This window comes from Montipora foliosa, chromosome 2 (genome assembly GCF_036669935.1).
Source record: "Montipora foliosa isolate CH-2021 chromosome 2, ASM3666993v2, whole genome shotgun sequence".
NCBI classification, from domain to species: Eukaryota; Metazoa; Cnidaria; class Anthozoa; order Scleractinia; family Acroporidae; genus Montipora; species Montipora foliosa.
In genome coordinates this window covers 29,594,225-29,610,192 of record NC_090870.1, presented here as the reverse complement: position 1 = coordinate 29,610,192, position 15,968 = coordinate 29,594,225, and the positions used below count along the sequence as shown (strand labels likewise).

General features: G+C 39.5%; 1 protein-coding gene across 1 annotated transcript; it reads right to left on the bottom strand.

Moving 5' to 3' along the window:
* Window positions 1-1,356: 1,356 nt before the first annotated feature.
* LOC137990664 (histamine H2 receptor-like) lies at window positions 1,357-7,023 on the bottom strand. Its single transcript, XM_068835788.1, has one exon. The coding sequence runs from the start codon at window positions 6,652-6,654 to the stop codon at window positions 5,632-5,634; it is 1,023 nt and encodes a 340-aa protein (XP_068691889.1). The 5' UTR covers window positions 6,655-7,023; the 3' UTR covers window positions 1,357-5,631.
* Window positions 7,024-15,968: the final 8,945 nt, after the last annotated feature.

Genomic DNA, 15,968 nt, shown 5'->3' with positions numbered 1-15,968 from the left:
ACATAAATTTCCCAGCCAGTGACGAAAGGCATTGGGAGCGGATATTTTTTATATCGGCTCTATTGCCGAGCCCTCCTGACTTGACTCACTTCGCCTTTCCAACACCAAAACTTATCGTAAATTCATGATACAGATTTACAAGTTTATGAGAGGCAACCTTGACACAATCTTTGACTTGAAAGGATATAGTATCCAATGGAATTCTTAAAATGCCGAGATAAGCGAAAGGGCCAGAGAAGCGAAATAAACCCGACGTAGCAGCCATTACGGCAAAACATCCCGACTCACGTAGTCAAATTTCACGTTACGGCTGGATGCAACCGACGTACATGCGCAGTGTCTCATTTTGGGGGAAATTTACTTCCGGCAGCCGTATCAGCGCCAGCTGTAGCGATTTGCTTTAAGTCCCTAATTATCGCTATCATGCTTAACCTCATCCAATAATTGTTAATTAAATATTGCATTTTGGTCGAAGATAAAAGTGTGGCGTAGTAATGGCTGTTGCAGTTCGTTCAATAGGAGTCTCAACACCGGCAACATTTGATGGTTACTTCTTTTTCCATTTATCCTAGATTTCCACCACCGTGACAGCATCCAGTAGTGTGTCGTCGCTTGTTATGTGAAAGAAATCAAACTCACTGAATGATTGTGTCACGTTGACACACTTATGGCCTATCACTATGGATTTCTGATGCGATGGGTTCAATTCAGACGTATGATACGTCTCAGTCGTTCATCTTCCTATTTGAAGCTAGTCACTAAAGCGACAACAAAGGAAACAGAATGTGTTCCTTAGAATCTTTGCAAAGACTTGTGAGAACTTACTGGTCTGTTCTACTTTCCACTTGAGGATGGAAAGAAAGATTAAATGGGTGTGGGATCTCATCACTGGGCTGTGTGTTGCCCTTGAGGCGATTGTTGTGACAGTGAACCGATGTAGACAAGACCAGCAGGTTCTATTTTTGCGCACAGGAACACAGATCTCTTTTGCGCCTAAGCGGTCTTACGTTAAGTAAAAGAAAGAGCAGACTCGAAATACGTAAAAAAAAAAAGATTAGTCATAGACCCTCTGTTTCTTGAAGCAAACAAAAACCTCCGATTTCATTTGGTCACATGGTTCACCTTGGAATTAATGCAGATGTTTTGCAACTGAGTTGTGAGCGGTATTTGTCGAGTCCTGAAAGGGCGAAGAAAAATGACAACGCTGAGTATAATGCCCTCACGAACTTAACTTGCATCATCAGACAGGTTTGGGATCTATTCTAGTCTTATTTTATGTTGTAACAATTTTTCTTTTCATTTTTGTTCGAGTCTAAAATTGATTGTGGATCATATGGCGTACATAACGGAGAGACATTGAAATGTCTGTAACTTAGAGGGATAAATTGGTAAAGAAGTGGCAAGTAACTGGCAACGTTTTTTCTGCCCATCCAGCGATTTTACTCCGTTTTCCATTTTATCATCGATTCCGCCCATGTTCATGTGAAAACAAACACTTTTATTGAATAATAAAAAGGATGGGTTACTTTGGCTAAAAGTCAAACCTATTTTTATTCCAGTTGAATACCAGTTCAAATAGGTAAATACTATTTGCTCTAAGACGAAAATGGTGCCAATTTATCAGCCAGACGTAAACGTATAATCTATCAATTCAACAGTCTTAAATAGAATTAACATTGTTGTGATTTTTTTGTAAACTTGAATAAGTATAAGATGTTATTTTGTTTCAATCAATCGTATTTATATCGATTTAGTTAGGTCTACGTACCAAGGAGTTAAGAGAGCCCTCGCCAGCGGGATCTGTAATTCCGAGTATTTTTAGGCATTATTAATTTCTCACTAGGTAGAAAAATCTTTCACAAGTACAGGTTTAGTTTTATATGCTTTTTAAGGGCCTACTGACGTATTTTTGGGGGTGCGTTGCTAAGGATGTAATGGTTAAGTAATTTGAGAGAATTTGGCATTATTTTGGTCAGTTTCCAACTTTTATAAGCCAATGACCCTAAATATGACGTCATCATACCACGCCCATGGTCACGTGACCAATAAAAGAAAACTCTAAATTTGTCTCTGTGCTACGCAATTTGGGTATTTAATCCATGGTTTGATAATTTGTATTTCGTTTTTGCATCCAGCCAAGCATGGTTTTCTTTTTATTTTGAAAAACGTTCTTTTTAAAGACATAAACGATACTGATGAAATACCCATAACGTTTTCAAAAAAGATGATTTTAAAAAATCAATGCCTAGCTATATTCTGTATTTGGGGGTGAAACGTGTCATGTAAAAAAAAATTAATTCAATTTAAAACCGCCGGAAATTTAGATTTTTTCTCAAAACGGAAGTCAGTTCGTTTACGCATGCGCAGTTGATCTGTGAACGAGCGCGAGGAAGGGCGAGGAAAAACCTTCGATGGAAAGAACAGGTTGTGCGGTTAGTTTTTGTTTGTGAGTGGGTTTTCTTGTCAGCTCATGATATGATGACGTCAGTTACCAGAAGTAACATTTCACTTCCTTAGCAACGTGCGAAAAATCCGTCTGTGGGCCCTTACGTAAAGAAAATGTTTAACTTCCTCCAAAAAGGAACGAACTGTTAGAATTAACGATATTTCGTGGAACTTCAGTTAATACTGTGATTTATCGTTGCGTGCACGTGAAACGGCAAACGAGAAATGCCTGTGGAAGGCTGCTGCTTGACGCAAAGCATTGAATATTCACTAATTTTAACTTGTATCTCCATTTTGAGAAGCAGAAATCAAGCAAGTATCTGATTTTTGGCCATCCGCAAAGTGCAGCGTGACGTTTGCTGTTTAAGGGCTCTCCATTTCATCCAAGTGTTTTCTTATCCGAAAGGACAAGTAATGATTAAATTAAGAGATAAAATAAAAATGACTAATTTTTAAATGGCTTCCAGTCAGATGTGCATCTTGTAATTTCCCCAATTTTCGAGATAAATCATAGTTTTTATCCATGTGGAATCTACGTAACGTGTACTGGGAAAAAGATTATTTTGTGTCTGAAAGGCACCGCATCCCTACGGCAAGCACGCAGCTGACCATGTAACCCCCAGGCGGTTTTTTGGCGTCTATGGGGCGCCGAAATAACTCTTGGCTAAAGCCAACTCCACTGTATTGTGTCTGTGAGTTTCCTCACCCTTCTCCTATTCAGCACTGAACTCTCGCTCTTGGAGTCTACAAAACCATTTCACCTTCATCACCTCACCGAAAGGCTTTTATGTGAGAATGAACTTACATGATTATTGTTGTCAGTGAAGGTTACATTGCATGCTTCGTATAATGTCCTTCAAGTCGTTGAAATGACTCTTGACGAAAGCCAACTCTCCTATGTTGAGTTTTCAAGTTTTATCACCCTTCTCCTAATTTAGTGTAAGGCTTATAAAAGTACTTTTCGATTCTGCAAAATCCTTCATCTTTATCTGCCACACATAAAGTATAGAGTGGCTTGTACGTGAGTATGAACTCAGAGTATAATATTACTGTTGTCAGCGAAGGCTACATTCCATGCTTTGTAACGTCCGTCAGTCATTGAAATGTGCTCAGGATTCATATACTCGTTGTGGTAAGTGGGCTGAGTTTGAGCTAGTTCCAGTCCCTGCAACGAGGGTTTTTTTCCCTGCTCCAACTCCAAAAATCAGCGCGTACCTCAATGACATTCGGGGACTCCCACCTCTGCAATCAGCCCGGCGACCTCAACCTGACTCCGAGGGTTTTTCTCCGGGTATTCCGGTTTTTCTCTCTCAACAAATCGACTCCCATCTTACTAGAGAGATGCACCTCGAATGGGGCTCCCACCCTTGCGGACTTAAAATTAGGAAACATTATCCAAAACTCCATTCTACCTTTTAAGGGCCTTTCGGAGGAATACGTTAAGTTTTAAATACACAACACTTTTTGTATAGTTCTCCAACTTGATCAACCGAGTGGAAGACAAGATGTGATTGAACCTGTCCCTGAAACAGCATGTTAGTGCAGAGGCAGATGTGACAAACTGATGTCTTGGTAACGCGATCCTGCAAAGACTTTCATTGACTCTCATTAGATCGAACTTGCACAGCGGAAAATTTCCAAATTGTGATTGGATGTGATTTCACGGACTCGGTTCATACCCATTCCGGACTCGCTGAGAAGCAATTTGCTTTTACTAGCTATTCGTTCATATATCGCATTTGCGATATTGATATACTTCAAGAAAAGAGCACATGGATTTGAAACTAAGCCAAGCCTGATTTTTACCAAATATAGTAGAGTTGAATTCACGACCACCGAAGACAAATTCAGTCTGTGGTCAAAGGCGGATTTGAACCAGGGTGCGACCGCAAGCGCCTAACCCCATAGTCCGATTGAGGGATGAAATAATGCCCGGCAGACGCTACACAGGAACTGACCTTTACTTTCTGCTTACCAAACGCTGTGTTACCTGGCGTTTAACTATGGCTAGGAATTGCCACTTATATAATGAGTTTTGAGTGTCCCATTGCCTCCACAAGTTCAACACCTGGTTAATCCACTCTGTTTTTCGATCTTGGTTTTTGCACTTTTTTGAAGTCTTCTTGCAAACACAAGTCTTTTTGCCTCTCTTATTTACTATAAGTCACTTGTTGTTACCCAATTTTAAGACTTGCAGCTCTACTGTCTCCCTCTGTGAAATGAACACACAGTTTTCGGTTCTCACCTCGTTCGTCCTCGTGATGTTTATATGCCCTCAGTATTTTAACTTCCTTTGCCATGCTGCCGTCAAGAGAAGTTCCTGGATCTCGCTGTCATATTTCTTCAATACGGTTTAGTATCATGAAAACTTCTCAATCCACGCCCTCTTCTTTTTGCATTCGACGTTAGGAGAACGCAATTTCTCAGGGACCCCGTGCATAGGGTGCATAGGGAAAGCTTGATCAAGTTTTCGTTTTTCGTTCGTCTGCTTTTCAACGCCATCTTGAACTACGTCATACATGCATGCCCATCTCAGTTTCGATACATCATATGCACAAAGGACGATCGCCCAGCTCTTGTAAGGCAAGAGGCATTTTTTAGTAATTATCTCTTAGACATTTTCAAAAACTTTCAGATTTTCAACAATTTTAGTTTTTGTGACGTCATCACCTCTTTACTCCAAACTTCCCTTTTTTGGCCGAATTCCACAAACCTCACATATTGATATTTTCGATGGAGGATCTTTTATACATAAATGCATATTTTTCATGCCATCTTGGCTCGTCTAGTGATCCCAACCTCTAAAGTCCTCTCAACGAACGCACTTCATAATCTTACCCCTAGTCTTAGTAACAGAATGGATTATATTGCTCCAAAGAACGACGGCATTCATTGCCACGTCAGAAACATTCCCGAGTCTTGCGAATCAAATTTTACTCCTCATCGACTTAACAATACAAATAACGCTTCGCAGTTGCGATACTTACATGTAATTTTAAATGTCACGCACGCTATGAATTTAATGTCCGTGGAGGTAATCATCAACGAAGAAAGACGGCACGCAATGTTAATTCTGTTCGATAGCTTCTGTTGTTACTGATTGACCCTTTTTAGGTCGATGGCGCGATGTATGCTTTTTGCAATGATTTTTCACTATCTTTATCGCTTTAATTTTTGCCGGTCTCGCTAAAATCTTCTTTTGGAGTAGCTTTCCTTATCCACTATTGATTCTCTTTTATCTTCTTCTTCTTCGTCTTTGCTTCTAGCAGCTTTTTTTCGTCTTCTTATCGCCAGAGCAATATTTACTGAGTGGCCCCTTTTAGGAACAAACCATTTCTTGAACTCGGTTTTAAAAGCACGGTTCATATACCCGTAAATAAACGGATTGATGCAACTGGTCATAAAAATAAAGAGACTTGCGAGAAGAAAAAGGTAACGCGGGAAATGTGAATATTCTTCAAATCTTGAGATGATAAATATTATATGAGAAGGAACAAAGAAACTGAAAAATGCGATGACAGTTGCGAACAAGGTTTTGCTGATTTTGACGTCGGCAACGTTGGAAGATCGCCATGAAACATTTGCATTGTGCATTTTCACTTGTTTGTAAATTTTCCAGTAACAAAATCCAATAACGAAATAAGGCGAGTACATAAAGACGATTAGGATCGAGAAAAAATATGGATTCGAGAAAGAAATGATGCACATTGCATAACTCGCATTTGGTTTGGTTTCTTGATCAAGAACAAATACTAAGAGAAAGGCAAGTGTGAAAGGTATCGCCCAGGCCAGCAATGCGGTGATAACAATACACCTTGGCTTGAAAATTGTTAGATATTTAGATGGTTTCACTATTTTATAGTATCTGGTCAACGCCATCAGACCCATAGTGAATGTAGAAACTTTGGTTAAAGATAGCTTTGTAATGGCAAAAAACTCACAAGTACCTGTTCCAAATGACCACTCTCCAGTTGCCAGAAAGACGACCGATAGTGGCATAGAGCAACTTCCTTGCAAGATGTCAGTGAGAGCAAGTGAGATAATGTAATAGTTGCTGGGGCAGCGCAATCTCGGGTTTCGATAAACAGCATAACAGACGAGAAGATTTCCAAACAGTGAAAGGATCATTACCAATGAAAATATGACTGTTTCTGTTATCACAGCTGAAATGTGCCTGGTTTGCAACTCTCTCTCTTCGTCCGTGGACATGGTCACTTCTTTACGTTCGTGTTTTCTTCTCAGTAGAAAATCGCTTTTAGTTTTATCTGGTTCAAAAATTTTCTGGATGAACTCTCTCTCTCTTCTGTAAAAGACAATACAGTGTACTAGGTGTATTCTATTTTCAGGCGTTTGTTTCCAAAGGATATTATTTCAATCCAATCGTGCACGACTATCCAAGCATTAGTCTTCTGTCGATCACGCAGATGAACTTTTGTCACAACTTCAAATAACTATAAGGGAATTGGTCAGACAGTTGTTCTCTTCTGTGGAGCCGAATTAACAGAAATAAAACTGCTAGCTCAATTCATTAGAAAAGTCAATCCGTGTATAAAGTTCCAGGTGTTTCTTCTAATTAAATCCTCTTGGCTAAACTGCATGATGCCCTGCCACTTATTTGCATATGAATAGTATTTATTTGTTTTGTATATATTTCATCAAGTTATTCTGTCTTTTCCGGAACAAAAATAAACAGCGCATAAGGTCTTCCAAGGATTCTTGTATATTCTAAAAGGAGCCAAGATTGTCTAAGTTTGATGTGAAGAGGACAAGAGTTAACTAAATGAACGATAGAGTAACTGCCACAATTGTGTTCTTTTAGCGGCATTCTCTTTAGAACGAGGCACACAACAACTAGCGCGATTCATATGCAAATAAGTGACGGAGTATTCTGCTGTTTAGAAAATGGATTTAACCTCTATCTCAACCGTGTAGGATCGCGTCAACCTGACATTACTTTTTGTATTTACAGGTTTTAAAGTGCTCTAACCCATTTTGAAATCAAAATGTACAACAGTTCATTATATTAATGACTCTGAAGGAAATTATAATTTTTCAGTGTTATAATTAAGAAATCTGATCTCATTGACAAGTGAGCAAATGCATGGAGTCATATTAAATTCCAACAAGTTTTCATGAAAAAGGAACGAACGAAGAAAGAATGAATCTTTTCACAAAAGAAATTCGACAAACATATGTGAAGTTTAAATTGGTTTAAAAGAGATTTGGATAAAACTATAGCCATGGTCTTTATTGTGTCTGGGAGAAAAATACTCGCTTAGTGTAATTATTTTTTTGTTGATCTAGCTGGTGAGTGCAGGCTGAAATTGATCAGATATCTTTTTGCACAATCAATAACATCACATCTTTTCAAAGCTTTCAAAAAAAACCCTCTTCTTCCGGTTACATATTTTACTTCTCGTATCCAAAGCAATTATAAGCGTCAATTTAAATCAAAATTTAAGTATGTTGTAGTAAAAATTGGATTGTGCGCCTGAACCAGTGGGTACTAGTTCAAAAAATCATAAAAATCTTATCATTTTCTAAATTGTTTGTACGATTTATTTTCACCCAAAAGTTACCCTTACGTTTTTGAAAAATGACATTTAGATATAAACTGATTCGAGACAGATTTTGATTGGTCGAATTATCGAGTCCTTTCAGATAATTGTTCTGGTGCACCTGATGAGATCAGAGATCAATAGAAATCTTTCAAAATATAATTACCGATCCTGTTAAGACTGCAAAAGGCTTAAGGCAAGCAATCAAAATCTATGCAAAAAGGGGTTCAATATTTAAAGAAACTGTGTTGATGCGTCGGTGGGGAAGCGAAACAAAGAAATGAGTTTAGCAACTGAGTTCATATGGTAAATTAATCACTGGAGGGAAATTTGAAATCTGACCTTTCTAGCGTTAGCCTTTCGCCAGAACGAATTCTTCGAAATCGGTATTCTTTCTGTCGAAGGACTAACGCATTTAATATATATATATATTTTTTCTCTGTGAATTTATTTACAAAGAATGGAGTAGACCAGCATCCCTTCTTGAGGCCACTGAGGATGATGATAGTCTTGGGATTTCCTGTCCCGGACCCTTGGTTGTGAGGGAGGTTGGGGCCTTCACCCCGTTTTCGCGTGCTTCCTCAGTTGCTGAATACGCTTTTTTATCCGCAATAGTGAGCTAAACAAGCTCTGGCAGGCCGATCCTTGTTGATGAATTTAATTCAAAATAAGAAAAGTTAAATGAAAATGCATTAACATGTAAATAACATTTAGACAGCCGTGTGCGGTTTGCGGCACCAGCCAATGCCACTTTCAGGCGAATGAAATTGCCAAACCCGCAGAAAAATGCTACTCTGAATTTACGAGATCATCGAAACGAGCCAGGTTGCATGAAACGTTGCTCAGTGTAACAGCCGTAAAACAACTTGTTTCGTATTGTGAGAAGGTTTGTAGAAACGGCTTTGTGAGACAAGTTGCACGAAATATTGCACAGTGTAACAGCGCCTTAAGGAGACTTGTTCTTTTACACAAAACACTCTTGTGGCCCCACGTCTTAATAAAATCTTGCGGAGTATAGAAGAAATGGGGCCGTGCAGATGCGCGTGCATACCCTTGACTTAACTTTATTTACAATGCATGCGCAGAGAGCTCGCGATTGGAAACACCAGTCAAATAGCCTGCAATCTCCACAGGGTGCCGAGGTTCTGTTTTGCTTGCTAAAACGTCTGACTCGTTATGGTGATAACATCGCTGAACAACCGCTAAAACAGACTTACAGAATCAGGGGAAAATATTGCTATTATAATATGCGAACAAGGGCATTGAGCCATTGATACTATCGTCAAAATTATTCCTTTTCCCTTTCCAAGCCTCGTTCACCATGCTAAATTTTCTAAAAAAATATGATCTATCTGTGTCCTATGAGAGAAGATTAGACACGGTTCTTACGTTACGTTTATGCCTGTAGAATCAACTGAAATGTCAATTCCTTGAAAAAAACCGAAACTTTTTTGGCATGGTACGTATTGGGGAGACAGAACATTAAGGCATGCGCTGACGAAATGTTTGAACAAGAGAGAAAAAGGCGATCCAGTCGCAGTACCTTTGGGACATCGCGCCAGAGAGAAATGTCGGCCCCTAAACCATATGAGATAGATCCTTTCTTAAACACAGCTCAGTTCGCCCTTGTCAATTCAACGTAGGGTTTCGACCACATGAACATTCTTCAAAAAAGTCATCGTATCTTCCATATGGTACCCACTGGAGTCGCGGATTGCGAAGTGTACGCACGCGCCCTGCTAAAGGTAACATAAATACATACAGAGTAGCTACAAGAGCTAAAATCTTCGAGAAATTACATTTAAAGCTAAAATACAGTAAACAGCATATAACAAAGTAAATTTTTCCAAGTTAGGCTAAATAGGTTCTTATAAAATGGTATTCATAGTAGTTTTAGGCTATGTAGGCTGTTAAATTGGTTCTTATTTCCGCAAAAGATATTTACTCCTCTATGATATGGTATGACTGATTTCCTCTCATGAGGACGCTCTTGCCTTTATATTTCATAACCACGAAAAATAAGTTTTGAACAAGATCTGTGCAGTTTAAAGTGCAATTTGTTCCAGTCGCCTGAAATTACAAGGTCGCTTTTTAAAAAACAGGACCTGTTTAATTTTTTTAGGCTAACCGGGCTTTTGTGCAAGAGGGGTCTAAAATGAAATTTTAGTGTTTATAGCCTAACAGGTTGTTAAATTCTAGGCTCTAATATGCGGGTGTTTACAATATATGATCCCGTAGACCCAGCCAGAACACAGCGCTCGAGAACTTTATAGATAAAGATCCTTCTTTCCTTTCTTAAAGATGGGTACAATGTTAGTGAGTTTCCGGTCCCGCAGGAGAATGCCGATCAGCAAGGATTTATTGAATCACATGTTCAAGGATGGTGCGGTCTACCAAATATGGTTGAGTTGAATCCACGACCACCGAATCCAAATTCAGTCTGTGGTCAAGAAGCCGGTTTCGAACCCGGTGCGACCGTAAGTTCTTTATCCCATAGCCCGACCGAGGGATGAAATTATACTCGGGAGAACTTACCGTAGGAAATGACAGTTACTCTCTGCTTACCTAAAGCTGTATTATCTGCATGGCGTTTAACTATAGGCAGGAGTTGAGTTTTGAATGTCCCATCACTGCCTCCACAAATTCAAGACCTGGTTAATTCATGCTCTTTTTCGGTCTTGGCTTTCAAACATTTTTGAAGTGTAGTCTTAAGGCTCAAACCAAGTCTCTTCGTCTCCATTGGCGTGCGATAATGGCTAAAAAGGAGAGTAGTGCGATAAGAGCTTGAGATAAACTTTTCCCCATAATCGGAGGACAAAAAGACCTGGTTTGCAGCGGAAGACTGCACTTGAAAAGTGACGGTGAGAGCCACTTAAGACCGAAATACGAATCTGCTATTTGAGAGTTAAAATTCTCCTATTTTTCCTAGTCTACAATTTATCCAATATTGCTTACTTCAGTTCCAAGATTCCCGGCCTGTTTTTCCGATTCTTCTGGTTTAAGTGCCCCTTGCTCTACAGTGACTTTAAGCACTGCCTTTTGCCGCCCTTGCATACCGTATCAGTATGCTCCGTTGAAGAGACGTGTGCAAGAAGGATAAATTCCATATAGCATAACACCCCTCCTTAACAGATCCGGCGACATTTATTCTCAAACACCGTAAAGAAATGGTTACAAATAATGGTGTAACATCTGAAGGAGGCAGTGTGGCCCAGTGGTTAGGGCGCTTGCCTTGAGATCCAGAGTTCCCGAGTTCAAGTCTCGTTTTGAACTCGTTGAATTTGATCCTGGTAGTCCCTTGTTCAACGTCCCAGCTCCACTTGTAAATAGCCAACTGGTTAGCCTCCGGCCAGTTGATATTCTTAACAGTTGTTGTTATTCTGTTCCGTCGTTTCGTTGTGTTTCATTGGCCCTGAAAAGCCCCTTTGGGGAGCGGTCAATTAAGTATGTATTGTATTGTATTGATCTTGTCACAGTACCTTGTGGTATTCCTCAAGGATCAGTTCTCGGTTCAATTTTGTTTCTATCATATATTAATGATTTTTATCATTGTTCAAAAATTCTTGAAGTTCACCTATTTGCTAATGATGCTAATCTGTTCTATTGCATAGAGATATTGATACTTTAAAACATAACATAAACCCTGAATTAAATAATGGACATTAATTTTTTTCTGAACCATCTCAGCGGGCCAGAATCCTAAATCTTTGAATCTGATTGGGTAATAACCAGCTTTTAGCCGGTCCAGCTTTTTTTCAATTTTGCTTTTATTATATACTAATGATTTTTATCATTGCTCAAAAATTCTTGAATTTCACGTATTTGCTGATGATGTCAATCTGTTCTGTACACATAGAGATATTGATACTTTAAAACATAACATAACATAGATATTAATTGACCAATCATAGAAAAGTAAATAATGAAAAAAACTGTGCTGGGTTGAGCATGTTCGTCGTTTTGGTGTAGGGGTGGAGACAGAGTACTACAGATCTGGAGGTTGCAAGTTCGAGTACCGGTAGGTGCATAGTACAGTTCTTTGTCCCCTTACTATGCTGCAATGTTGAGACTGAATTAATCATTGTACGAATACAGAAACCGATAAGATGACACCAAATATTAAGAAGACGTGTTCAGATGCGTAAGACAGAGCTTGAGGAGGGAAAGCATATGTATCCTTTTTAGGGGAGGTTAAGCTAGGTTGAGTGCATAATTCAACCTAGGTAAAATGCGGATCATGAATATAACCTAGGTTAAAACGGATTCAACCTGAAAGCGGATTTTACCCGCAACATATACTGGTATACGGGTACGGGTAGTGTCCCGAAGAGTTAACGGGCGGGAATTGGTAACGATTGTTTACAAAGATGGCCGGCTCGGCAGCAAGGTTGTTCTTTTTCTTCAGAAATAACTTTACTGAATTGTTTAAGAAAGGCTATCAAATACATCCAAAAATCTTCCTCACGAATATTCTCTGTTTAGAAAGTACTCCAACGATGAAAACTTACTCGTTTTTCCATCATGTCTCCTCTGTTGCTACTCGTAATTCTTCTTCGGGTAAACTGGTTTCTAGCCCTGAAAAACGGCTGAGATCTACCGGGTAAGATCGATTTCGTCATCGCAAAATGAAAAAGATATGGCGCTACCCGTTACTCGTAAACCACTTTCGGGGTATCTGAATTTCTCTATTATCATTCAAGGTTTTCCATAATTTTTATCTTTGCCTTTTTAATCAAGCCTGGAGAGGCATGCTACCGAGGATCCCCTAACCGCTCTATCCCATTTTTTGGACCTTGGTGTCTAAGTTTCAACTTCCCCATCTCACATGGTATTATTATTGAGAACCCCAGGAGATGGAAAAATCTTGCTCAAGACCTTTGAAGTTTAAGATGATTTCTTTTAAGTTAAAGAAAATTTATCTTTCTTACTTCAATGAATACGGCATTCTTTTATTGAGGCTAAACAGCTACCTGGCAACATCACAAGATACAAACTAAACTACTAAAATATATAGTAATTTTAGAAACAAAAGTACGCGGTATAAACTATCATGCATTCAGTCACTACCAGGTTTCTTAAGTATTATAAACAAAATTTTAAGCGACATTTTGGCAGCTTACTAGCTTAAAGAGCTTGTCTAAGTCCCAAAGGTCTTCAACGATAAGGTTAAGCAAAGTTAAGAAGGCATAACCATGCATAGCAATAAATTGTGCACATCATTTTGTTTTATATTTTTAAAAGTTAGCAGTCCATAATCAGGAGAGTCCATCTTCACCACCGAGTCTCTTCGTCAACACAGGTGTACACGATTCCATTTTTGGAAGGCTTAACATTGTTCATACAATGAAATTACTTAATTACTTTTTAAGATGACACGGTGCTGCACACGCAGTGCTTTCCCTTGCATTGTCTACTCCTGAGCTTGATCATGGATCGGAACATAACTGAATGCTCCAGATAATTAGATTCTTGTAAAGTACGATATTATCCAGATTAGTACACATCATGGTTGGCATTGCAAGGCAAGGCGAAGTCGCTCTCGATCCCCGAGGGTTCACACTGCTGAAGCTCATCCAGGTTTCTGTAGCATGAAGCGACTGAGACTATTGTTACTCACCCCTGGACGGGATACTAAACCGAAGCATGCTCGTTCCCTGCAGTATGTCGCCGGCGACCATCTTTACTCGTGCACCTGAGTGAGAAGAGACAGTGCGGAGCAAAGTTTCCTGTCTTGGAAAACAGCAAAGCGACAACGCTGAGTCTCAACCAGTCTGGCACACTGACTGGGCCTCCAGGCACAGTTGGTCGCACAGTAGATCAAACAATTTTACTTATTTCAAAAAATTTCTTCGGTTATAAAATCTGAAACTATTTACGTTTAATTAATTTAACATGTATATGAACTCAATAAAAGACTCTTGAACCTCGTTCATTACTTGTCTCAAGGCTATGCTCACAGCTATACTGTTAGTTTATGTTGTCGTCTAGCTGTGGATCAGTATAAGTTGCACACAGCAGGTTGGTGATCGGTTCATGTCAATCCTTGCTTTGGTTGTTGTTTTTGGAAGATTGCCATCCGTGTCATTCACAATGACTTTTTTACCACGATCTGCCTCCCGTGACAACTGTATGTTGTCGTCAGTTGCATGTTCATTTTAGCTTTAAAATACTACATGGTAAGGAACTCACGATACAAGATTTAGAGTATCCAAGACTTTGGCCCTTATCAGTTCTAGTCAAGGAAAACAGAGTCAACGACAGACATTATTTCTAAGAACAAGCCGGTTTAACCTATAGTTTAACGATAAACAATCTCAAAGACAGAATCAGTTCTATTCCTGATAACGATTTCACGATCAAATAAGATAATCATATGTTGCCAGGTTACATTATTAAAGGACGTAAGGTTCCATATTTCTACAAAAGAATGCCGTTGTCCGGGATAATCTTTAGTCAGTCCAGTTAATACTTCAAACCAGCCAGTCAGAAATGAGTATCGAATGTCGCCTTCGGGTTTGCGAGATGATCCAGCTTCTTTCTTGTGTCAAATGCCACTTTGTCAGCATCTTCTTCTTCTTCTTCTTCAAGGCCACCGTTGTCTCTTTCTTCAAAGCCAAAATTGACTGATCGAGGTTCAACTGACTCCTTTGGCTGCTCATGAATAGTAGCAATTTCAAAGCTTACTGCTCCACTCTCCTTTCTTGTTTTAAATACCACTTTGTCAGCATCTTCTTCTTCAAGGCCACCGTTGTCGCTTTCTTCAAAGCCAAAGTTGACTAATCGAGGTTTAACTGACTCTTTTGGCTGCTCATGAATAGTAGCAAGTTCAAAGCTTACTGCTCCACTCTCCTTTCGTGCGTCAAATGCCACTTTGGCAGCATCTTCTTCTTCAAGGCCACCATTGTCACTTTCCTCAAAGCCAAAGTTGACTGATCGAGGTTCAACTGACTCCTTTGGCTGCTCATGAATAGTAGCAATTTCAAAGCTTACTGCTCCACTCTCCTTTTTTGTTTTAAATACCACTTTGCCAGAATCTTCTTCTTCAAGGCCACCGTTGTCGCTTTCTTCAAAGCCAAAGTTGACTGATCGACGTTCAACTGACTCCTTTGGCTGCTCATGAATAGTAGCAAGTTCAAAGCTTACTGCTCCACTCTCCTTTCTTGTTTTAAATACCACTTTGTCAGAATCTTCTTCTTCAAGGCCACCGTTGTCGCTTTCTTCAAAACCAAAGTTGACTGATCGAGATTCAACTGACTCTTTTGGCTGCTCATAAATAGTAGCAATTTCAAAGCTTACTGCTCCACTCTCCTTTCGTGCGTCAAATGCCACTTTGTCAGCATCATCTTCTTCTAGGCCACCGTTGTCGCTTTCTTCAAAGCCAAAGTTGACTGATCGAGGTTCAACTGACTCTTTTGGCTGCTCATGAATAGTAGCAAGTTCAAAGCTTACTGCTCCACTCTCCTGTCTTGTTTTAAATACCACTTTGTCAGTATCTTCTTCTTCTTCAAGGCCACCGTTGTCACTTTCCTCCAAGCCAAAGTTGACTGATCGAGGTTCAACTGACTCTTCGGGCTGCTCATGAATAGTAACAAGTTCAAAGCTTACTGCTCCACTCTCCTTTAACGTACTAGATACTGATGGCATGTTAAATTTACCAGATTGCACTTGTTCATTCAGCAAATTTTTCCCTGTCATTCCTCGTATTTCGTTCTGGAGGTCATTAAGAGGCAAAAGCAACGCCAGGCAACACGAAAGAGACCATTGTGGATTTTTGCGCCACTCTTTGATAAAGTGGCAAAGAAACCTGAGGTACTGGACTAAAAAAAGGAAGAAAGAAAACAAGCAAATGCGTTTGTATGGTATCGCAATATCGCAAGTGAACGAGAAGTCCAACAACGGAGCTTGGTACTCTGCAAAAATGCGTATTAACCCGACTTTTTTTCCCCCACTGGTTGTAAATGCCCG

Bases quoted from the DNA above. Each gene is read 5' to 3' on its own strand.
- LOC137990664 (XM_068835788.1), bottom strand. From the start codon at position 6,654: ATGTCCACGGACGAAGAGAGAGAGTTGCAAACCAGGCACATTTCAGCT.